Raw genomic sequence first — 25,191 nt, 5'->3', positions numbered from 1 at the left:
GAGTCCTATCAAAACGTGGCAATTTATCCTCCCACCATAAAAATAAAAAATTATAAGATTAATGAAAAATGCCTCACGAACTTATTTTTATCCAAAAATATCTAATGAACTTTTTTTAATCATAAAGACAATTAAAATTTGTATGAAGAAATAGTTGTTGATGACCCTAAACTATATCTTATTTACAATAAGGCTACCGCACCCAAACTAAACTAATTGATGATACTATCATCACGCTCTCTTATTTTTGTCATTATCACTTATAGTAATTCATTAAGTGTCTTTTTTTAAATTATATAAAGCCACTTTCATAAAAGTGAAGTTATAAAAATAAACACTTTTTAATTTTCACACGAGTGTCAGTTGTTTTCGTTTGATTTATTAATCTGAGTATCAAAATTAAAAAGAGTGGGAAGTCAGGTGAAAATCATTTACCCAATAATAAATAAAAAAGGTCGTACCCAGTGCACAAGGGCTCCCGCTTTACGCAGGGTCTGGGAGAGATGAATGTCGGCTAGCCTTACCCCCATTTATGGAGAGGCTGCTTCCAAGTCTCGAACTCGAGACCTACCTCTCATGGGCGAAGGCACTTGCCATCGCACCAAGTGCGACCTCATTTACCCAATAATAAATAAGAAAAAAAAAATTGAAATTGTTGTGAAATTGAAATTGTTGTGAAATTTTAATTGAAACTTATAAGAAAACAAAACATTAACCGTATCCGATTCTCTCTGTCAGCCAATCCCCCATTTGTGCTCTAATCTCTCATACAGTTGCAGCCCTTCATCCGAGTCCTCTCCAGCTATCTTCGGTAAGCATTGGTCCTTTAGCTACTCGTTCTTCCTCTCTAGCTTTCGCGTATGTAGAAACTGCTGCTTAATTTTGAATTTTTTTTTCCATCTGAAATTCCTTTAAATTTCTAGCCGAATGCGCATTCGATTACCAGTTTTAGGGTTCCTTTTCTGTTCAATTCATGAATCGTTTCATCTATTTACACAGCCTTTTTAAATCCCACAATTTGTTTTCTGTGATGGGAATTAGGCAATATCGCAAGCGCCCAGAAGTTGAAAGAGTAAACACAAATGAAAATTGGAAAAAATTGGATTTTTGTGGGTTTTTTGTGTTTTTGTACTTATGGGGCAATGAACTGCTTTTCATTGATGATGAAATTGCACATTTTCTTGAATTTACATTCTTTGTTAGTCCTTACTCTCATGAATTGTTGTTACAAGAGTTTGCAAATATTCGTAGCTGATTGATTTGGCGTCAGTTTCGTGATTTGTGAATATAAGCACCTTGCAAGTTGGCAAGAAATTGTTGAACTTATGCAGATTTGCAAATTGGATTAGTCTTGAAATTTTGAATTGTAGAAGATGCAGAGCATATTCTGAGGGGCTTAATTTGGTAGTTTTTCATGTTTTCCTTTATGTTTTGTGTAGTCTTTATTTATAGGATTAGGATGTATTTAGTAGGAATAGGATTAAATTTTAATTTGGTAGTTCCTAGTAGGATAAGGATTTCTTAGGAAAAAAAAAAAGGATTGGGAATTCTAAGCTGTCCTCTAGTATAAATAGGCTATGAATGTATTCAGATTTTATCAATATATTCTCAGAATCTGAGTTTCCTCTTGGGTTTCTTACCATAGGACTCAATTATCTTCGTTCCAACTTCGATTATATTGCTCTTTTATCTCTTTTATCTGTTTTTTATTGTTTGTATTCTGTTTCTACTGCGATTTGGCACTATTCTATCTGTTGAACAGCATCTTACTTTACCCTGTTGTTGTAGGAACATGGCGAAGCATCATCCTGACCTGATTATGTGCCGGAAGCAACCTGGAATAGCTATTGGAAGGTTGTGTGAGAAGTGACGGTAAGTGTGTAATTTGTGACTCTTATGTGCGTCCTTGCCCGCTTGTTCGGGTTTGCGATGAGTGCAATTATGGATCTTTCCAGGGAAGGTGTGCTATCTGTGGAGGGGTTGGAATTTCTGATGCTTATTACTGCAAAAAGAGTGTACTCAGCAGGAGAAAGATAGAGATGGCTGTCCGAAAATTGTGAATCTGGGAAGTGCCAAAACAGATCTGTTCTATGAACGGAAAAAAGTATGGTTTCAAGAAAAGATGATCTTTAGCAGGTCAAGTTTCGTTTAGCTTCCTGAAATTATTTTGTTGTGTTCATCATTGAGGCTTAGGCTATATTACAATCAGGTATTTTTCTTAGGAAGCTTGCTTATTACTGCTTGTATTTTCTCATTCGATATATTTCCAACCTACTCTCATTCTGTGTGGCTAGTCTAGTGAAGTAATTTATGACTTGAGTAAATCTCCGTCGTAATCTTTGTAGTTAATCTGTGGCATCCATCTATGGATGTTTGAACTCCTCAGTGTACTTGGAGCTTTGTTAATCCAATTTTAAATATGCGATTTTATGTTAATTATCTCAACTTGGCATTTCCTTTTATCTTCTACTGAAGTTGCGAAGGGATTCTGCTAAAGATTGCTTGTTGGTTAATGGTTCAGTATGTCAATGCCATACTCTTTCAAAATCCTTCAAAATCTCAATTGAATTCATCCCGCTTAGTGATTTTGGCCAGATAGTGTGTCTTGTCCAACCTTTTGCTCCAGAATTCGATCCCCTTCCTGTACATTATGGTAGTAAACAGAAAAAACCCCGGTATACAATGCGATCCGAAACTTCTGCTCTGCAGATGAACACCTTTGGTAGATGATCCAACCATACAGATTTCGATACCAACCATTCAGATTTCGATCAAGCTCTATACGGTTATTGAAAAACCGTATATTTCAATATGTACATATATGTATATTATGTTTATGGTAAAATACAAATCATTCTGACGTATACAGCAAACTGAAGCACTCGTAAATTTACGAATGAGGATAAATAATTAAGAAATAGTTATATTGTTAATCGTGACATCAAACCTCATTGGATTTCCCGCTTTATGTAAAAAAAAAAAGTTAGAGACTTGTTGAGGTGATAAGGACAACCAAATTTTATGTCCCATGACACGTAGCAGTCCCCTTTTCAATCATTGGTGGGTCAAATTGCCAATTGGCAACACCAGCATCCCATCACTTCCAGCAACTGGAACACGTCATGAACCAATTTTAACAAAAATGTCAATTCAGCAGCAGCTTGTTGCTGAATATATCTCATGGCAGCCAAATTCTGTCATCAGTAAAAGCCGAGGAAATTTTGTCACCTTCCCTTCAACTTCATTGCAATTCGCAATCACTTGGAACTGTGGTTTAGGTGATACCTAGTAAGTGAGTGATCTATTAAATGACCTAACTCAGCCTTTTCTCTTAGAATAGATTATCCTCTCTGCTTAGACGTAAAGTTATTAACTACATTGTAAAGATGAAGAAATGGTACAGTGGAAGAGAAAGATGATAGAGAGAAAACCAGAAAGATTGTATCGATTAAATGGAGAAAATGTATACAAAAGAACTTAAAGAAATGATAGCTATACAATCCCTTATATAGCCATATAACCTAATTACAATAATACCCTTCTAACTATACTAACCAATCTTATCCTTATGACAACCTACCAACACATTTCAACTAACTATATTCTTCATTACTAAGTAACCATGTCATCACTAATGACTATGGTTAATAAAAGTATCGTGGTCTCAAAAAAGATTTTTCATGCAACATAAATGCTACCTCAAATTCATATACTGTCATGTGGAAGAGATAAGACACATAAAAATGTGTGATTGTTTCATCATAGCGTCACATGTACATCTCGCTGTGGATAAGTTTACCTCCTCCATACAAGACTTGAAGACATAATATGGAACACCAAAAGTTCCTGTCCCTCTATACATGCTCTAAATTACAACAACCAGAACACTAGTTCCCTTTTTAGTCGAAATAGTCATGTATAAGCCGAGCTACCAAACCGACCTTCACTCATTTTTGTACTTAAGCCATTTCTACAACTTGCATGAGTCCCCCCACCCCCACCTGCCACCAGTCGCCACCAACCTCCTATGCATCATGAGTTTAAAACTCCATCTACTCATTATTGTAATAGTTTTGAACTTTCTCGCCCTCTTTAATCATTTAAATAAAAAACTGCACCGTTTAATCAATGCAAAACATTGCCTTTTAAGAAAGACACTCTCCCCCGAGGGTTTAACCCTACCCACTCCTCAAACCCAAAACGATGACTTGGCTTCACACAATCCCTCCACTTTGCCGCCTTGAGACGTGTTGCCCCGTCATAAAGATGTTCTGTTCTCTGGATGTCTGATATCAGTTTTTGATCTCCTCACAGAGTCATTTGATTTACATCTTTTGCTAGGGTGATAATGTGCCTCCACCATTCACTTCATTTGAATCTATTAGCTTCCCATCTGAGATTCAGAATTATTGAATTATTCTTCTGTGTTTGTCTCTTTTTGTGTAATACTAGCAACCATTAGTGTAAGTTACTCGAGTGTTTTGTGCAAAGTTATGTGATTGCCAGAGGTCAATAACACTTCCTAATTAAGTATTATATATCTCATAGGTAATAGGATGGGAAAGGCACCCAAGAGCACTAAGATAGTGGCCTAGTAGGGTGCGAGTGAATGCGACCCATCGTCTCTGCTTTCTTCCACTTAACCGAGAAAAACATGAACATGAATTCATAATTAAAGAAGAATAAGTGACTAATTTTATTATGCATCCACTTCCACTACTTCTCATGAAAATTTCCGAGTTGATGATTGCTTTATTCCAAGTCCTCGGCCACCCCTCTTTGAAAATGGCTCGTTTAGTGCCTAGACTTAGATTGGGTTGGTTAGCTCGTAAAACTAAAGGTATACTAAAGGAAAAGTCTTTTGTTAGTTAGTAATATCGTTTAGAGATATTTCTCTTACAAGAGGTCTTACGTTCGAATTTTAAGGGTGAATTAGCTAGTAAAAAAATATGTCATGCTCGTTTGAAAAACTTATGGTGAACTACTAAAAAGGTACATTAACATAGAGTTTAACTAATTACAAGCTTTGAAAATTCAATGTGGTCAATCATATCCATTAAAAAAAAGGGTTGAAATGTCTAGAAATAACCTTAAAATGTCCAAAATAATCTTGAAGGGGATCGAGTGGGAAGTTGAAATATCCAAAATAAACTTGAAAATAAGTCATGTGCAAGGCACATGACTTATTTTGGATGGAAAACTTTAACGGAGTTAGGATGAGATGACAAATTCATGATTTTCTAAACTTAATAGAGAAATGCTACACTTACCACATTTGTATCATCTTTGTAATATAGGTAGGGCTGACCAATCATGTGTTAGGATTTTGGCTGGTCATAGTTAATGTCGTATTTTGTTTAGGATTGTATTAGGGAAATTAAAGGAGCACCGATTCTTCTCCTAAAAGGACTAGGAAAGAATCAAAGTTTCCTTGTACAATTAGATTGGGAATCCTCGAACATACATTGGAAAAGGAATGAAAGTGTACTTTCCTATTCCATAAGAACATGAAACTTAATAATAAAATAGGCATGCAAACCACGCCCTATATTTATAAATAGGGTGCGGCAAGGCTAGGTAAAGCCACTGGAAAGCCAAAAACAGCCACTGGCCAGGGAGAGAAAAGCTAGAAACAGCCGCTGGCAAGTGAGAAAAGCTAGAAACAGCCGATGAACACACTTGTATAAATATAGGCCTTAATATTGATCTCAACAAAACCACCTTTAATTTCCTTGGCAACGTACTTTGCGTTTCAATTGCCTCCGTGCGTTTGTTTGTCGTGCAGTAGTGTACATTTTAGCTGATTTTAGTCATCAAGATGGATTTAACCTCAGTGAAGCTGATCAAAACCAAAAGCAAAGAAAAATCGGAAGAAGCAACTTCAACAACACCCACAGATAAAGAGGCTAGATTAATGCGACCAGAGAATGTTCAATGCCCACCAGCCCCAGAAAAGTCCCGACCAGAGAATGTTTTGACTATGGTTTCTTCCACTTCGCTATGTTTTTCCACTTACCACTGCCGCAAGTGTTGCATACCAAACCACACTTAACCGAGAAAAACAAGAACATGAATTCATAATTAAGAATAAGTGACTAATTTTAGGCTAGTAAAAAAAATATGCGACTTGTAGACTACTAAAAAGGTATATTAGGCTCGCTAATGTAGAGTTTAACTAATTACAAGCTTTGAGAATTAATTCAATGTGGTCAATCATATCCATTAAAAAAAAGAGTTGAAATGTCCGAAATAACCTTAAAATGTTCAAAATAATCTTGAAAGGGATCGAGTGGGAAGTTAAAATATCCGAAATAATCTAATATCCAAAATAATCTTGAAGGGGATCTAGTGAGAACGTAATACAACAAATTACTTAAAATTTTAGATCATATAACAAAGTAAAAAAGACGTATAAGTTTTTATCACATTAAAAAAAAAAAAGGCCTTATTTATTTGAGATACTTTACATAGTTACGTTTCAGATATCGCCAAGTGCTTCTCTTTGGCAGCAACAACCTTATCCTTTTTCTTATTTTCAAATTCAACAATTTAGTGGGCTGCGAATGTGACCCGTCGTCATGCTTTCTTCTACGGTGTAGTGGGAAGACTTTCAGTTAACAAGTCAATTCATAAACCAATCTCATAATTCCAGGGTTAACTTATCTCAAATGCCACAAGTTTAATGGACAGTTAACTCTCTACCATTCTTCTACATACTACATACATATTGGAACGAGGATTCTCTTCAGATCCTCTTTGTGAGGATTCTTGGGATTCTTAAATCATGTATGTTCATCGTATATCATGCGACTAGTTTTTATCAGTTACTGTTCATATTTAATTTAAAATAAACATATTTAAAATGATTTCTGGCTGCATATTGTACAACGAACGCACATGATTTGAGGATCTCCAAAATCCTCACAAAGAGGATCCGAAGAGGATACTTATTCTACATATTGCTAGTTTGGTGTCTAGAATTTATTGAATTATATACTTATTATAAAACTTAAGGTACATTGAAAAGAAAAGTTTTGTATTTTAAAAGGAAAACTAACAAAAAGTCCTTAAAAACTTTAATTTTAATGAAAATGAGAAAATAAAGGTGTAAGTGAATAGTACTAGAAGTGACTTTTCAAGGTAAAAATATTTTTTATGTTAAAAGTAAACAGTACCAAAAGTGATTCATTAAAGTTTCCTATTTTAAAAGGACAAGAAGCACTGAAGCAGTATTGGAGAAAAAGTGGGTGCAGGTGGTGTATTAGTACCAAACAAGGTCATTTTTGTCTCCATAAATTATCACTCTAGACCAAGGTATAAAATATTGATGATATCGGAAATATCGGTAGTCCAAAAACATGGAAATTTCGATGGAAATATCGGGATATTATCGATATCGATAAAAATTGAATAAAAACCACTGAAATTGTAAGAAAAACTTGGAAATTTTTATTGAAACTTTGCAGGATGTTTATTTAGTCAATTATCTATTAGTTTATTACAAAAAATTGGAATGAAATAGATATAACTGATTTAAGTTGATTATATAGCGAGCTGGCAAACATTGTGAGTATAGAAAATATGTAGTAATTAATGAAAGAAGTTTAAACACACTATAATCATTTATATATAATGAATTAGTACAATATTTTACACTTTATACATTGCATGGTAAGATACATGAATGACTTAGCAAGGTCTAAAATATCGATGATATCAGAAATATCGGTAATCCAAAAAAATATCGGTAGTCTAAAAACACGGAAATTTCGATGGAAATATCGGGATATTATGGATATTTTAGACCATGCTCTAGACCCATTAAGTTGTGGATGATGTTGGTCTGACTGTTCCATTTTTTTTCTTAAATATAAGACAGGCGATAAAGGAAAAGATGTTTGCCATTTAGTAATACTGTTTAGTTATATTTCTCTTACGAGAAGTCTTAAGTTCGAATCTCAAGGATGACAAGTTTACAACAAATTATTCTCCCCTCCTAGTGTGTTAATATATTGTTGTATAATTTTTTTTTGTTTTTAGAGAAACGATAGTTTTAGTGGGTTAAATTGTTCGATATTAGAGGGAGGGGAGATCAAATCCACATCATGGTGTATAAGTATTATTACTTTCCGCCAATGAAATTAAGAGAAAATGTGAGTGCATTTGACCCCAACAATGACATTTTTCTCTCCACTAATTACCATTGATTACCACATCTCTCTCTCTCTCTCTCTTTCTGCATATTCTCTTTCCACTTGCCCCTCCCTCAAGAACTCCATAGTGTTAAAAGGGCTACAAACAATAGCGAAGAAAAAGTGAGTGCATTTGGTGTATTATTACCAAACAATGTCATTTTCGTCTCCACCTATTATCACTCTAGACCCCATATATTGTGCACATATGTTGGTCTAACTCTTCCATTTTTCCTTAAGTATAAGACACGGCGGTAAAGGAAAAGATGTTTGTCACATAGCAACACTGTTCATTGATATTTTTCTTACAAGAGGACTTAGGTTCGAATTTTAGGAATGACGAATTCGCAATCAATTTATTCGCTCCCCTTTAGTGTGTGTATATATATTGTTGTATAAGACAAACGATAGTGTTAGTGGGTTAAATTGTTAAATATTAGACGGAGAAGGAGGTCGGTGGGGATTGAATCTATACCATGATGCATACACATTATTGTTTTCCGCCAACAAAGATTAAGAGAAAATGTGAGTGGGTTTGCCTCCAACAATGACATTTTCTCTCCACTAATTACCATCGATTACAACTCTTGCTTTTGCTTCCTCTCCTTACTCTGCCCTCATATTTAAATCCCATCTCTCTTTCTCTGTTTCAGCATATTCTTTTGCTTTCCCATTCTAGTTGATAGTTCACAGTCCACACTCCATTTCTAGCTTTTGCCTTCAAAGCCTTTTCTTCTCCTTCAAAATTTCTCAATCTTTTTTTCTGTATGTAACGAACTGCAATTAATCGAGACAAGGAGTCAACAGTTATGTCAGCATCCCTTTATTCGTAACTGCACGGTGAGTAAAGCGATTAGTGACGGATAGGCACCCACAAACGTTACTGTAGCGGCCAAAGGTTACAAAAACAAAAAGGTGATTAGTGCTTGTTTTGTTTTTGTTTTGTTTGATATTTTTGTTTAGTATGTATGATTTGGAAGAACCTCTGAACATAGGTTGAGTGCTCTTTCACGATATTGTTTGAACGATTTTCATGATGCCATTCAGCACGTAATCTGCCTCTCTCCTTCTCATACATTAAGCTTCAACTTTATATGATCCTTATGAATCTATTTTGTAAGTAAATAAACAAAATATGATTCTTTCTGAGAAAATGAAGTCCAAAAATCAAATAGATATTATTAAATATAAGTTTAAGATAAAAGGTATTCATTGAGGGATAGGGATCCTCTCGGATCCCTTCCATCAATTCCACCAAGTTTGAGAATCCGGATCGTGGAAATTTGATCCAACGACTATAAATAGTGATCTCCTTTAAAAGGTATAATAACTATAACCGTTTGATCAAATTTCAACGGCTTGGATCCCCGGACTTGGTGGATTTGGTCGAAGGGATCCGGCTCTTTCCTTCATTGAGTTCTACAAATATAATTAATGAGTAAATTGTAGCAATGGTCCCTCAACTTTAATCAAATTGGAGCAATGGTCCATCAACTAAAAATCTATTACCATTAGTCCCTCAACTCATCAAAATGTATAGTTATGGTCTTTTTTTTCAACTTTGTTAGAATTTTGTCAAAATAAGTTATGTTTGAAGGACCATTGTTACAATTGGGGTCCATCAACTCATCAAAATGTGTAGTTATAGTCATTTTCTCCAACTTTGTTAGAATTTTTTCAAAATGAGTTATGTTCGAAAGACCATTGTTACAATTGGGTTAAAGTTAAGAGATCATTACTCCAATTGCGTTGAAATGTGATTTGATTTGGTTGGGATTTAAGGTTTTGAAGGAGCTCTGGATGTGCAGGTTGTGCTCGATTTCGTTGACGTTGAGCACGACTTGATCTTGGCGGCTGATGCCTCTGCATCTGATTTGATTCGGAGTATTGCCAAGCAATACGGGGTCAATTTTGATGAGTTTTGTGTAAATTTTGGAAAATTGGTTCGTTTAGGTAAATTGGAAAACAAAATCATTGATGAATTGATTTTAATTTTTTTTTTTTATGTTCTTAATATTTACTTGGGCCCATATTGACACATGGCGTCTAGTCATTATCCATATTGACGGCACGTCATCAATTAACGGCTGACTTAATAACCAACTTAATAGAGGTACGAAACTGTCCCAAAATTAAGACTTATGATTTTGAGATGAAAAAAACTTTATGTACCAAATATTGAAAATCATGAAATTTCATGATAGTAAATTGAGATTAACCTAATAAAAAAATAAGAGTTCTTTTATAATTAAAATAAGGATAACAAAACGTACCAAAAACTTGGTACGTACCAAATAAGGATAACACAAAGTACTAATAACTTGGTGCGTACTAAATAAATAATTGCATAATGTATCAAAAGTAATATTTTATAACTTACCAAAATACTAATACGCACCCGAATGAAATTTATATAACGTACCAATAATGTACTAAATGATTGGTACGTTATATTTAATATATGTGCATGCTATATCTCATAAATGTATGTTAATAGGATATTTGATGTATTTTGAGAATTAAAAACAAAACAAAAAAGAAAAGTTTAGTTGAGCTAAAAAAAATTCTTTTCAAACGAATTATAATAAGATAACATAGGATATTTGTTGTGGTTTTAGGAGATTTGTGATATTAATTTGTGAACTAATTGGTAAATTAAATCTCATAAAAATCATAATTTTTAATTAAAAATTAGTAGAAAAATGTTTGATCAAAATTTTAAAAGGTATACATGTTTGATTCAAAATATTTAAAATTGAAGCACTTACATCAAAACGTCTTTTTATAAAACTCAAAGTATGTTATGGGGAATAACTTTTCATTTTGAAGAGACTATATAAACAGTTGTGGAGAAAAAGTGGGTGCATTAGTACCAAACAGTCTTTTTTTTTTTTCTCGTGTTTCGAAAAAAAAAAACAATGTCTTTTTTCTCTCAAATGATTATCTTTTGTGAACTATGTAGATCTGACTCTTATGTTATTCCTTAGTTATAAGACACGGCGTGAGCTTTATTATTTGGTCGACACAGCTGCTATCTCAATTAAAAAAAGGGTTCTGATTAATTTTCTCTGTGCAATTTAGAGCAAACATGGAGCATTCACGTACCAATGGAAAGCTTGTTTTATTGAAATTCCTGCATGGTTTCATTCTTTTATGGATGATCACATGTCCGGAATCTGCAGCACTTCACAGCCCTACTCTGCTTGGAAACGAATCTGACCGCTTGGCTTTGCTTGATTTCAAGAAAAGAATAACTGGAGATCCTCTCAATGTCATGAGCTCATGGAATCATTCCACCGATATCTGCAGTTGGTTTGGGGTTTCTTGTCACCGTTCCACCAAAAGAGTCTTGACGTTGAACCTAGAAGCTCAAAAATTGGTAGGCTCCCTACCACCTTCCATTGGAAATCTTACTTACATCACTAGACTCAACCTGGGAAAAAACATGTTTCATGGTGAAATTCCTCAAGAAATAGGTCGTCTAAGAAGCTTGCAATACCTCAACCTGTCTAGCAATTCTTTCAGCGGGAAAATTCCAACTAATATATCGCACTGCGCACAACTAAGAATGCTTAATCTTGAAGTCAATGGGATTACTGGGTCAATTCCAATCCAACTCATTTCATTGTTGCGTTTAACTCATCTGAGGCTTTCAAGTAACAATCTCAGTGGAACCATCCCAGGTTGGATAGGAAACTTTTCTTCTTTGACTAGACTTCATCTTGGCGACAATAATTTGCAAGGAAGCATACCCACTGAGCTTGCGCATATAACAGGCTTGGATAGCCTCATAGTTTCAGAGAATAATCTGTCTGGTATGGTTCCATCTAGAATCTATAATATTTCTTCCATACGTTATATCAGTGTTTCTGTCAACCAGTTGCATGGAGAGCTACCACCAAATCTCGGCACTATGCTTCCTAATCTCGTAGGATTTTACTGCTTTATGAACAAATTCAGAGGAAATATTCCTGCATCATTTTCCAATGCTTCTAGATTTCAATTGCTTGATCTTGGTATGAATTGGCTTACTGGGACACTCCCTGGTGAAAGTCTAGGAAGCTTGCGAAGCTTAGTTAAGTTAAGCGTTGAAGGCAATCAACTAGGAAAAAGGAAGGTTGGTGACTTGAATTTTCTCAGTTTCTTGGCTAATTGCACTAGTTTGGAGCATTTGGGTCTTGGCTTTAATAATTTTGGTGGAGGAATTCCGGGATCCATAGCCAACCTTTCGACCCAACTTCATTATCTTAGTCTGGGGGGAAATGTTATACATGGAAGCCTCCCTAACGGCATTGGAAATCTTATAAACTTGACCTTTCTAGCATTAGAACATAACCATTTGGGCGGTATTGTCCCTGATGAAATTGGGAAGCTAAAGAAGTTAGAGCAACTGTATTTGGATGTTAACCAATTTTCTGGGTCAATCCCATCTTCCCTTGGTAACATGACTTCATTGTTAAACCTCTACATGGAGTCTAACGGGTTTGAGGGAAGTATACCTCCAAGTCTTGGAAACTGCCAAAACCTATTGGATCTTGACCTTTCAAATAACAACCTTACGGGCACCATACCTAAAATGCTTATGAAGCTTTCAACCCTTTCAATTTCTTTAGACCTGTCTGACAATTATTTGACTGGTCCACTGCCCTTTGAAGTGGGTGATTTAGTGCATCTCATGGAGCTAAATGTATTAAGAAACAATTTATCTGGTGAAATCCCGAGCAGCCTCGGCAGTTGTGCTAGTTTGGAGCACTTGTATTTGCAAGGTAATAAGTTTCAAGGAACAATTCCTCAATCTCTTAAAGATTTAAAAGCCTTGGAAAAACTTGATCTTTCAAGCAACAACTTGTCTGGTCAAATTCCTGAATTCATAGGCAAGCTTGGTGCTCTCAAGTATCTCAATCTTTCATATAATGATTTTGAGGGCGAGTTGCCTAAAGAAGGTATTTTTGCAAATGTAAGTGGTGTCTCTGTTCTTGGGAATCATAGGCTTTGTGATGGCATCCCACAATTACATCTACCTCCATGCCCCCCAAAAAAACACCACTCATCTCGAGGATTACATTCCCCAAAAGTAGTCATCCCCATAGCCTGTGTACTTGGAATCATAATTGCTTTATCTTGCTTCTTTGGTGCTTGTTCAAAGCTAAAAAGGTCAAGAGATAGACTTGCAACTTCACGTTCTTATAAGGATTGGAAATTAGGTGTCTATTACTCACAACTTGTTGAATCAACTAACGGGTTCTCTCTGGATAATCTTATTGGTTTGGGAAGTTTTGGTTCTGTTTATAAAGGGGTAATTCCTAGTGATGGAACAGTAGTTGCTGTTAAGGTATTAAACCTTCAACAACAAGGAGCTTCCAAGAGTTTCATGGATGAATGCAAAGTTTAAGGAGTATAAGGCACCGTAATCTTCTCAAGATCATGACTGCATGCTCAAGCATTGATAACCTGGGCAAGGACTTCAAAAGTCTAGTTTTCGAGTTCATGACAAATGGAAGTCTAGACTCAATGTTGTATCCAAGATATGAGAAGGAATCTCCAAGTAAAAGAATGAGTTTTATGCAAAGATTGAACATTGCCATTGATGTTGCTTCTGGTTAGATTATCTCCACCACCATTGTGAAACAACCATTATTCATTGTGATTTAAAGCCAAGCAACGTACTTCTTGATGAAGATATGGTAGCTCATGTTGGGGATTTTGGTTTAGCAAGGTTCCTCTTTGAAACATCAGATGACCCCTCATTCAGTCAAACAATGTCATCTCAGCTCAAGGGTTCTATAGGCTACATTCCTCCAGGTATGAGTTTCTATTATTCTAACTTCCTTTTTATGTTCTTAGTAAATTATCACTAAAGATCAACTAATTAATCTCTATTGATGAAAAATACATTACTGCCCTTTTTTTTCTTGGAAAATAAGTAGCATATAAATATAAAGAAGATATTGTTCTAATAGTCAATTGCATACGACATATTGTATGTCCTAGCAGAGTACGGCACAGGAGGCCAAGTTTCCACACTTGGAGATGTTTACAGCTATGGGATACTATTGCTGGAAATGTTCACAAGAAAAAGACCTACCAATGACATGTTTAAAGGTGGTCTAAGCATTTACCAATTTGTACCCATGGCTTTGCCTGACCATGTCATGGACGTTGTTGACCATTCAATTATCCTCGACCTCGAAACAGATGGTGATGTCAACAATGACATAGTGCGAGAACAAACTCCATCCAGACGTAACAATGGTGGCTCGGTGAAAGCAATGAAATTAAAGGAATGCTTGGTTTCAGTGATGCAGATAGGACTCTCTTGTTGTGCAATGTCACCAAGGGAGCGGATGCTGATGGACGTGGTTGTCAGAAAAATGAGCGCAATCAGAGACTCGTACCTTAAAGTTTAAGAAGACTTGAAAAGGACAAAGCATGCTGCCCAAAGGAGAAAGGACATGATCACTCATCAATAATATTTTCCACTCTCTACTCACCAAAATTTTCTTTCTATTTTTGCTTTCTTTCTCTTGCTATCGCTTTGAATTTTGTCTCGTTGATGTTTGTGGTGTGTTTTACTTATATGACTTGAAGCTTTCGAATTTTAATGTGTGGTGCTTTTTAGAATTTTAATCATTAGTGGTTTTTGTTGGATAATTTTTTTTATGCTCTTTGTTGAATGGCTAACTCTGCAAAAAGTAGTCACAAACTGCTACAGCTTTGATAGAATTTGCAAATGGTGTTAGGAGTGCGAGAGAGGTGAATAGTAAGAGCCGAAAGTTACGTGATGGTGAGAGCTTAACATTAAGGTTTAGTACAAAGGGTTTGGAGTGAAGGGGACGCTCAAGTTAGAGCATTTTTTTCGTTGTAGTTGAAGTTCTAGGATCGATTTTCCACTCCATAAAATCGTTTTTGTATAAAACAAAACAATAAATTAAAAATGAAAATTGCTAACATTTCTTACCATATGTTTTATTAGAAAAGAACGTGAGTATCAATAACAATTCTCAAAATAGTTAGCATTGTCACAGTAAATTTACATATAATATCCTTAATATAATGCACATACGTATTTTAGCAAGTTTTGTTTTCTATACACGTATTAATGATTCGTTAAATTGTATGTTTTTTAAAACTCCAAGTACAATACATATTTTTTTCACGATTAAAATATATTATTTTCACATGTCTTTCAATAATACATATAAAATACACAAATTTTTACCCATATTTTTAACATATTATCGATTAAATAAATATTAAAATAAAAAAAATGCTCAAATTTTCAAATTATTATGTTAGTAAAATTATACATGTGCTTCACATACTATACCTTTTACTAATTATGCTTAACTTTTGACCTTCTTTTTATTTTTACCACTTTCGCTTTAGTTTTGAGTCCTATTTAATCGTGTCAATTTACCCTCCCACCACAAAAATAAAAAAGGGAACTTTAACGAAAAGCTCCCGGTACTGTTCACTTTAATGAAAAACCACATTTTTACACTAAAAAGTCAATCCTAATACTGTTCACTTTACCCTTTATTTTGTCTTTATCGTTAAAACTCAAAGTTTTCAAACCCTTTTCATTAGTTTTCCTAAATAAAAAATTATAAGACTAATGAAAAATCCCTCACCAACTTATTTTTACCCAAAAATATCTAATGAACGTTTTTTAATCATAAGGACAATTACAAATTTTATGAAGAAATAGCTTTAACTTATTTACGATATAGTTACCGCGCTCAAACTAAACTCATATACAATACTATCACCACCGCTCTCTTGTTTTTGTCATCTCTACTAATTAAGAAAATACTCATTGTCATCTTTACTAATTAATAAAACACTCACTATCAATCAAAACCGTATGAAATTACCAGTTTAACTCTCTAATTAAAACAGAACATGAATAAGAAATATGGGGCAGAAATGTAATTTCACACAACCAAATTTTGTTTTTTTTTCCTTTTCAAAACCTCACATATATGTAATCCTAACATGTCTCTAATTAAAAAAAATTAAAAAAAATAAAAACTTTCTACTCCCACATTCTCTATCACTATCTTCCTCTCTCCTTCTATTTCAAAAACAAAAATAAAATAAAAAATTCTCTCACACTTTGTGTGTGCCCATATGCTGGTTATTATTTATAGTAATTCATTAAGCGTTTTTTTTTATTAAATTATATAAAGCCATTTTGATAAAAGTGAAGTTATATACATAAACACTTTTTAATTTTCACACAACTTGATAAATCTTGTCAGTTATTTTCGTTTGATTCATTAATCTGACTATCAAAATTAAAACGAGTGTGAGAGTCATGATAGGTGAAATTCATCTACCCAATAATAAATAAGAAAAAGAGGAAATTGTACAAATGGTCCCTCAACTTTAATCAAATTGGAGCAATGGTCCATCAACTAAAAATCCATTACCTTTGGTCCCTCAACTTATCAAAACGTGCAGCTATGGTCCCTCAACTAAAAATTCATTACCATTGATCCCTGAACTTTAATTCAAGTGGAGAAATGGTCCTTTAACTTTAACTCAATTGTAGCAATGGTCCTTCCAATATAACTCGTTTTGACAAATTTTTTGACATAGTTGACGAAAAGAACCATAATTATACACTTTGATGAGTTAAGGGACCCTAATTATATAAATGGTCATTCCAACATAGCTTATTTTGACAAAATTTTGACAAAATTGATGAAAAGGACTATAGCTACACATTTTGATAAGTTGAGGGACCAATGGTAATAGATTTTTAGTTGAGGGACCATTGCTCCAATTTGATTAAAGTTGAGGGACCATTTGTACAATTTACTCTAAGAAAAAAAAACTGAAATTGTTGTATGAATTTTTAATTGAAACTTAAAAGAAAACAAAACATTAGCCCTATTCGATTCTCTGTGTCATTTGTGCTCTCATCTCTCATACAGTAGCAGCCCTTCGTCCGAGTCCTCCCCAGCTATCTTCGGTAAGCATCGGTCCTTTAGCTACTCGTTCTTCCTCTCTAGCTTTCGCGTATGTAGAAACTGCTGCTTAATTTTGAATTTTTTCCATCTGAAATTTAAATTTCTAGCCGAATGCGCATTCGATTAGCCGTTTTAGGGTTCCTTTTCTGTTCAATTCATGAATCGTTTCATCTATTTACACAGCCTTTTTAAATCCCACAACTAGTTTTCTGTGATGGGAATTAGGCAATATCGCAAGCGCTCAGAAGTTGAACGAGTAATTAGAAATTAAAAAAAAATTGGATTTTTGTGGGTGTTTTCTGTTTTTGTACTTATGGGCCAATGAACTGCTTTTCATTGATGATGAAATTGCACATTTTCTTGAATTTACATTCTTTGTTAGTCCTTACCCCTCATGAATTGGTGTTACAAAAGTAAACCGCTTTTATTATTTTTGTGTATAGTTGTAAAAGAGTTTGCAAATATTCATAGCTGATCGATTTGGCGTCAGTTTCGTGATTTGTGAATATAAGCACCTTGCAATTTGGCATGAAATTGTTTAAATTATGCAGATTTGCAAATTGGGTTAGTCTTGAAATTTTGAATTTGTAGAAGATGCAAGAGCATATTCTGAGGGGCTCCCGAAAGCTAAGTGAGTCCGCTATCTACGTAGCTGGCTAGGGTTCTAGTTAATTTGGGAGTTTTTCATGTTTTCCTTTATGTTCTGTGGAGTCTTTATTTATAGGATTATGATTTATTTAGTAGGAATAGGATTAAATTTTAATTTCGTAGTTCCTAGTAGAATAAGGATTTCTTAGGAAAAAAAGGATTGGGAATTCTAGGCTGCTGTCCTCTAGTATCAATAGGCTATGAATGTATTCAGATTTTATCAATATATTCTCAGAGTCAGAGTTTCCTTTTGGGTTTCTTTCCAAAGGACTCAATTATCTTCGTTCCAACTTCGATTATATTTGCTCTTTTATCTCTTTTATCTGTTTTTTATTGTTTGGATTCTGTTTCTACTGCGATTTGGCTCTATTCTCTCTGTTGGACAGTATCTTACTTTACCCTGTTGTTGCAGGAACATGGCGAAGCATCATCCTGACCTGATTATGTGCCGGAAGCAACCTGGAATAGCTATTGGAAGGTTGTGTGAGAAGTGCGACGGTAAGTGTGTAATTTGTGACTCTTATGTGCGTCCTTGCACGCTTGTTCGGGTTTGCGATGAGTGCAACTATGGATCTTTCCAGGGAAGGTGTGTTATCTGTGGAGGGGTTGGAATTTCTGATGCTTATTACTGCAAAGAGTGTACTCAGCAGGAGAAAGATAGAGATGGCTGTCCGAAAATTGTGAATCTGGGAAGTGCCAAAACAGATCTGTTCTATGAACGGAAAAAGTATGGTTTCAAGAAAAGATGATCTTTAGCAGGTCGAGTTTTGTTTAGCTTCCGGAAATCATTTTGTTGTGTTCATCATTGAGGCTTAGGCTATATTACAATCAGGTATTTTTCTTAGGAAGCTTGCTTATTCCTGCTCGTATGCTTGACTCTTCTATTTTCTCGTTCAATATATTTCCAACCTACTCTCATTCGGTAATTCTCCCTCGTAATCTTTGTTGTTAGTCTGTGGCATCCATCTATGGATGGTTGAACTCCTCATTATACTTGGAGCTTTGTTAATCCAATTTTAAATATGTGATTTTATGTTAATTATCTCAACTTGTCATTTCCTTTTTATCTTCTACTGAAGTTGCGAAGGGATTCTGCTAAAGATTGCTTGTTGGTTAATGGTCTTTCAAAATCTCAATTTAATTCATTCCGCTTAGTGATTTTGGCCAGATAGCGTGTCTTTTCCGACCTTTTGCTCCAGAATTCGATCCCTTTCCTGTAGATTAGGGTAGTCAAAAGAAAAAACACCTGTATACAATGCGATTTGAAACTTACGCTCTACAGATGTGCACCTTTGGTAGATGATCCAACCATACAGATTTTGATACCAACCATTCAGATTTTGATCAAGCTCTATAAGGTTATTGAAAAACCATATATTTCAATATGTACGTATACATATATTACGTCTATAGTAAAATAAAAATCATTATGACGTGTACGACAAATTGAAGCACCCATAAATTTACGAACGGAGGATAAATAATTAAGAAATAGTTATATTGTTGGTTGTGACATCAAACCTCATTGGCTTTCCCGCTTCATGTACAAAAAAAAAAAAAGTAGAGACCTGTTGAGGTGATATGAACGGAAAGGGATCCGGTTGAAATTTGATTTAACGGTTACATTTATTATCACTTTTAAAGGGGCTCTTATTTGTAGTGGTTGAATCAAATTTCAACGGTTCAGATTCCGGACTAGATGAATTAGGTGGAAAGGGATCCGTCCGATAAGAACAACCAAATTTTATGTCCCATGCCACGTAGCAGTCCCCAGTACAATCATTGGCTGGTCAAAATTGCCAATTGGCAACACCAGCATCTCTTGAAAGATCATCACTTCCAGCAACTGGAACACGTCATGAACCAATTTTAACAAAAATATCTGTTCAGCAGCAGCTTGTTGCTGAATATATTTTGTTGCTGAATATATCTCATGGCAACCAATTTCTGTCATCAGTAAAAGTCAATGAAAATTTGTCACCTACCCTTCAACTTCACTATAATCATCAATTACTTAGAAGTTTAGAACTACGGTTTAGTAGTATTGCTCTTAATGTGTAAGTGAGATCTTTTTAGTTTGACTCACATGAATGACGATAATGTATTAAATTTGTGTTGAGTTTAATACCTAGTTGGTGACTAACACATTGTATGGCCTAACTCAGCCTCCCTCCCTTAGACCATCTCCAATTGTGACTTATAACCTAAAATTTTCCCTTCCCCCCCTCCAAAAATCCACTCCAACCCATGACCCAAAATTAACCTAAAACCTAAAACTCATTTGAGGGTCAAATACCAGCCCAGTTTTAGGCCACAAAGCAAAATGAGCCCGACCAACTAAGACTGAAACCAGGGCTGTGAAGCCCAGTTCCCTTTCCCTACTCGCCTACGCGCTTCACGCGCTAGGCATTTTCAGAAACCCAACAATCCCATGTGGGGGTGTTCCCCCGCCTATCAGTGCAATAAGTAGCCCAATGGCTACTTTTTGTAATCTAACGGCTACGTTTAAATGGGCCATTGGTTAATCCAACGGTCCAGGTTCAATTTTTTTTTTTAGTTTTATATTTATGTATTTATTGAATCCAACGGCTTAGATCGAATATAATCAAATCTAACTGTAAAAAAAAAGATCTAACGGTCCAAATTTAAATCCAACGGCTAGAATAATTTTAAAAAATTATTTAACTTAAAATTCAACCAAAAACTCTATAAATACCTATGTATTTGTTCAAACATCCACACAAACTTACTTTTCTCCTACAATTCTTCCAATTTTTCTTTATACCATTTCTTCTCATTTCCAAAATTTTCAAGATGGCAAAAGAGCATGTTAGAGGTCGTAATTAGACCTTTGACGAAGATATTGTTTTATGTTTGGCATGGATTTATGTTAGCGAAGATGGTGCCATTGGCACCAATCAAAATAGAAAGGTTTTGTGGAGTAAAATCGTTGATAAGTTCCATGAAAATTCCAACGCCGGTCGAAAGGAAGTTGGTGGTGTTTATGATCGGTGGAAGATTATCAACAAAGCGTGCACTTTGTGGAAGGGAAGATTGGAGAGAGCCATGGTTGACATGCCCAGTGGAAGGGGCGCCTCAGAAATTGTGAGTTTCTTTGTTGATATTTTAGTTGTCATGTACATAATAGTATTTTGCAACTAATTGTTTTTATGTATTTGTTGCATAGGGTGACAAAGCAATGACAATTTACAAGACAAGAACTACACCAAAAAATCAAGCTTTTAAGTTGCATCATGCTTGGAACTTCCTCAAGGATTGTCCGAGGTGGGGAACCGATGCGAATCAACAACGTGGAAGATTATTTCATAATGAAGCCCTACCCCCAAATGATGTCAATGAAGGTGTGAATTTTGCTGACAATGAAGGTGTCGACCAAATGAGCTCAACTTCTTCTTTTCCAAGGCCCTCGGGTAGAGATAAGCAAAAGGAAGCAAAGAGAAAATGGAAGTCCCAAGATCCGATACGTGCACAATTTGCTAGTGAAATGGCAAGAATGAACAAAAACTAGTGCCGCATGCAAGAAGAATCGGCCTAAATGTTTTTGGCCATGAAGGAACACGGGGATAGGGAGCAAGAAAGGTATGAAACTAATTTGATAATTGAGGACCTCGACAAATACACTCCAGAAAGGAAGAAATACTTACATGGTAAGCAAAAGGAAATTTTACTAAGGAATTCCATAAGGAGTATATTTCAAGATGATGATTCATTTCAAGACTATCACCCAAGTCCATCACCAAGTCAAGATGGTGGATATCATTATTAAGTTTATATAGTCTATGAGTTTTCGATTGTATTAAGTTTATGTGGTTTATTAATTGTCTTTTTTTTTTAAGTTCATGTGGTTTATTAAATGTCGTTGGTATTAAGTTTATGTGGTTTATTGTCACATCCCGGCCTGGGCGGGACCACTTCCCCGGCCCGCTCCACCACCGTAGCACGATATTATCCGCTTTGCCCGCTCCACCATCATAGCACGATATTGTCCGCTTTGGGCTTACCATTCCCTCACGGTTTTGTTTTTGGGAATTCACGAGCAACTTCCCAGTGGGTCACCCATCATAGGAGTGCTCTGGCCACCTTCTCGGTTAACTTCGGAGTTCCGACGGAACCCGAAGCCAGTGAGCTCCCAAAAGGCCTCGTGCTAGGTAGGGATGTGAATATACATTTAAGGATCACTCCCCCGGGCGTTGTGACATGTCACATTTATCATGATTTTCATGTATTGATTTAGTGATTTTTCAAAATTTATCAGAATTTAAATATTTTTAGGTTAAAATATTCATAAAATTAATTTAGGATAGTCTACATAATTTTTTTTTTTTTAAAGTTAATTTTTAGAAAAATAGCCTTAATTCATTCTTTGATAATCTGGGGCTAAAATTTTAGACCAGAAGGGTTGGAGTAAAAAAACTGTTTCTGGGTTAAAACCTAAATTTTCTGGGCTAAATATTTTTAGGTTTTAGGTCACCATTGGAGATAGTCTTAGAATATATCATCTTTCCCACTTAAATGTAGAACATTGTTGTATCAAAAAAGGCTTTAATGCAACGAAAATGCTACCTCAAATTAATTATGTACCGCCACTAAAAGAGATACGACACATAACAATGTGTAATTGTTTCACAATAACATCACCTGTGCTTTCCGTTGTGGATAAATTTTTCTCCTCTATACAGGACTTGAAGACACAACATAGTACACCAATAAGTTCCTCTACTCTATACATGCCCCAAATTACAACAACCAGAACACTAGTTCCCTTTTCAATCGAAATAGTCATGTACAAGTCGAGCTACCAAACCGACCTTCACTCTTTTTTGTACATCGCCATTTCTCCAACTTGCATGAGTCCTCCCACCCCCACCCCCACCAGCCACTAACAACCTCCAATGCATCATGAGTTTAAAATCCTATCTACTCATTATTATAATAATTTCAAACTTTCTCGTCCCTTTAATCATTTAAATAAAAAACTCACCCCTTTAATCAATGCAAGACATTGCCTGTTGAGAAAGACACCCTCCCCCGAGGGTTTAACCCTCCCCACTCCCCAACAAACCCAAAACGATGACTTGGCTTCACACAATTCCTCCACTTCGCCGCCTTGAGACGTGTTGCCCAGTCATCCGGGCAGGCCCAAAATCCCCCATTAAGCTAACACAAAACCCCCTTCCTTTCCTTGTCAAATCGAAATCACCTTCTGACAAAAACAAATGTGAAAAAAATACACACCCCAAAAGAATCACAAATTAAAAAACCCTTCTTGTTAGTGAATCTTTCCCCTTTCTTCCTTCCACTCCCACCACTTTGAATTGAACACCTTCATGTAACTCCTCTGGCTTTCACTACACGACGGAACCCACCGAGACCTTTCAGTTATATATCATCCCCTCCCCTCTCTCTCTCTCTCTCTCATCAGTCGGTGTCTTTTAATGACAGCAGTTGGAGCCACCGTTTAACTATTATCTCTCTCTCTCCCTCTCCCTCTCTCTCTCTCTCTCTCTCTCTCGCTATATATATATATAATATATATACATATATATATATATATATATAATGGCATCCACCTGCACACGCGTCTCCGCCTGACCATCACCTCCTCTGTTTTCTCCTCTCCTCTTTCTCTCCCTAAAGAAACAAAATGCATGAACCTTGCTCTCGAAGTATCCCCATCCATTAGCATTACTTGCCCACAAAGCGAAATCAAAAACCAAAAGAACCCACCTTTCAAATCCAATCTCCTATTTAATCACGCCCATCTCTCTGTATTTCGTCCCCATTGAAATCCCAGAAATCTTCCCTGTTTTTGTTTTGGTTATGTCAACCGGCTCTCACAGCGGCAATACATCGAACACATTCGTGGCATTCTTCGAGGGCTGGCTGGTCCGGCAAGAACACTTCCTCGACGAGCTCCTATCGGCCCAGCGGACGGTCGACGAGGCCCGAGATGAAGACCTCCAAGATTTGATATCTCGGGTTCTCCTCCATTACCAGCAGTACTACGACGAGAAATCGCGACTTGCCCAGCGGGATGTTTTCCTGGTTTTCTCCCCGACGTGGTTTAGTTCCTACGAAAGGACCCTCCTTTGGATCGCCGGGTACAAACCGGGTCTTGTATTCCGGATAGTGACGGAGTCGGTGCCCGATTTCAGCGACCGGCAGCGGGTCAATATAGCCCGGCTGAGGGTGGAGACCCGGATCGAGGAGCGCGCGCTCAACGACAAGCTTGCCAATATTCACGAGAGCGTGGCGGCGCCGCCGTTCGTGGACGTGCTGAGGCGGTACGGGAGGGCCAGGGACGGGGAGATCGTGGAGGACATCGCGGTGATCGAGTCGCTGAAGCCGGCATTGGAGTCCGTGCTGGTGAATGCCAACTTGCTGAGGACGACGATGGTGACGAAGCTGGTGGAGATACTGAGCTCGAGGCAGGCGGTGAGGTTTTTGACGGCGGTGGCGCAGTTTCAGCTGAAGATTAGGAGTTTGGGGTTGGAGAGGGACGCCGAGAAGCGGAGGGAATTGAGCGGAAGGAGCGGCGGCGGTGGGAGTCCAATTGGTAGTACTAGTAGGTGGTAGAATTTTCTAGAATTTTGTGGCTTATTGTTAATTTTGAGTTTTTATTTCGGAGGAAAATGTATGGTGGGTTAGGCTAATAATTTAGATTATGGTATGCTAATTTTGGGATGTATACTATATTATATTTAATATGATTGTATTTAGCAATGGAGCTTGGATGATGTATATTTTTTTTTAATACAAGTGACATTTTTATTTTAATTTATTATAAGGCTCAGGGACGGTTTAAATTCGAAACACAATGAGTTTTAATACAGAGCTACATAGTTGGGGAGGGGTGATGCAATTTGTATTTTAACAAGGTTCAAACAAATTGTAACTTGATTAGAATTATGATGTAAATGTCCAAGTATTTGTGAATATTGGTAAGTTGTTAAATGAATATTCGAATGGAGGGAATGAATCACAAATATTACCGAGAATTTTATGGTTTTTGGAATGTGGTCAAGAGAACAAGACTTGATCAGACTTCTACTCAAATTTTCTCCTACTTGGGGCCAATTAGACCAAATTTCAAGCCCTTAAGAAATGTAATCCTTAAGATGTATAAGTGTTAAGTGATCAAGAAAACGAGACTAAATCAGATTGTAAGTTAGCTTTTCTCCCACTTGGAGGCCAATTAGACCAGATTCCAAACGTTCAGTAGCAGCTTTTTATCTCATGGACGATAGCTGTTAATCAAAAATATGTTTTCAAAAATTATAGATATATATCGGCTCCCTTGGCCTTGATGGGGGAGAAGACGACATTTTGGAAGGTTACAAGCCTACAAGTTACAA

At 36.1% G+C, this 25,191-nt stretch overlaps 2 protein-coding genes and 2 pseudogenes across 5 annotated transcripts; all 4 read left to right on the top strand.

Moving 5' to 3' along the window:
- The first annotated feature begins 672 nt into the window (after nucleotides 1-672).
- On the top strand, nucleotides 673-21,017 carry LOC126619136 (PHD finger-like domain-containing protein 5A). Of its 4 annotated transcripts, XR_007621973.1 has the most exons (3): nucleotides 17,040-17,169; nucleotides 18,228-20,920; nucleotides 21,003-21,017. XR_007621973.1 is itself a non-coding variant. In XM_050287410.1 (2 exons), exon 2 carries the CDS (start codon nucleotides 18,232-18,234, stop codon nucleotides 18,562-18,564), a length of 333 nt encoding a protein of 110 aa, XP_050143367.1. In that variant the 5' UTR covers nucleotides 673-811; nucleotides 18,228-18,231; the 3' UTR covers nucleotides 18,565-18,857. The 4 variants fall into 4 exon arrangements, 3 of the variants coding, with proteins under 3 accessions (XP_050143367.1, XP_050143366.1, XP_050143368.1); XM_050287410.1 differs by lacking the exons at nucleotides 17,040-17,169; nucleotides 21,003-21,017 and adding an exon at nucleotides 673-811 and having other exon boundaries at nucleotides 18,228-18,857; XM_050287409.1 differs by lacking the exon at nucleotides 21,003-21,017 and having other exon boundaries at nucleotides 17,034-17,169; nucleotides 18,228-18,857.
- On the top strand, nucleotides 807-2,439 carry LOC126619134 (PHD finger-like domain-containing protein 5A; annotated as a pseudogene).
- LOC126619122 (probable LRR receptor-like serine/threonine-protein kinase At3g47570) lies at nucleotides 8,720-14,688 on the top strand (annotated as a pseudogene).
- Nucleotides 21,018-22,818: 1,801 nt separating the features above from the next.
- Nucleotides 22,819-24,613, top strand: LOC126619131 (protein ZW2-like). Its single transcript, XM_050287407.1, has one exon. The coding sequence runs from the start codon at nucleotides 23,657-23,659 to the stop codon at nucleotides 24,410-24,412; it is 756 nt and encodes a 251-aa protein (XP_050143364.1). The 5' UTR covers nucleotides 22,819-23,656; the 3' UTR covers nucleotides 24,413-24,613.
- Nucleotides 24,614-25,191: the final 578 nt, after the last annotated feature.

The sequence above is a fragment of the Malus sylvestris genome, chromosome 4, assembly GCF_916048215.2.
Source record: "Malus sylvestris chromosome 4, drMalSylv7.2, whole genome shotgun sequence".
Lineage (NCBI taxonomy): Eukaryota > Viridiplantae > Streptophyta > Magnoliopsida > Rosales > Rosaceae > Malus > Malus sylvestris.
Note: the sequence above shows the minus strand (reverse complement) of the source record. Positions and strands in the feature narration are given on the sequence as shown.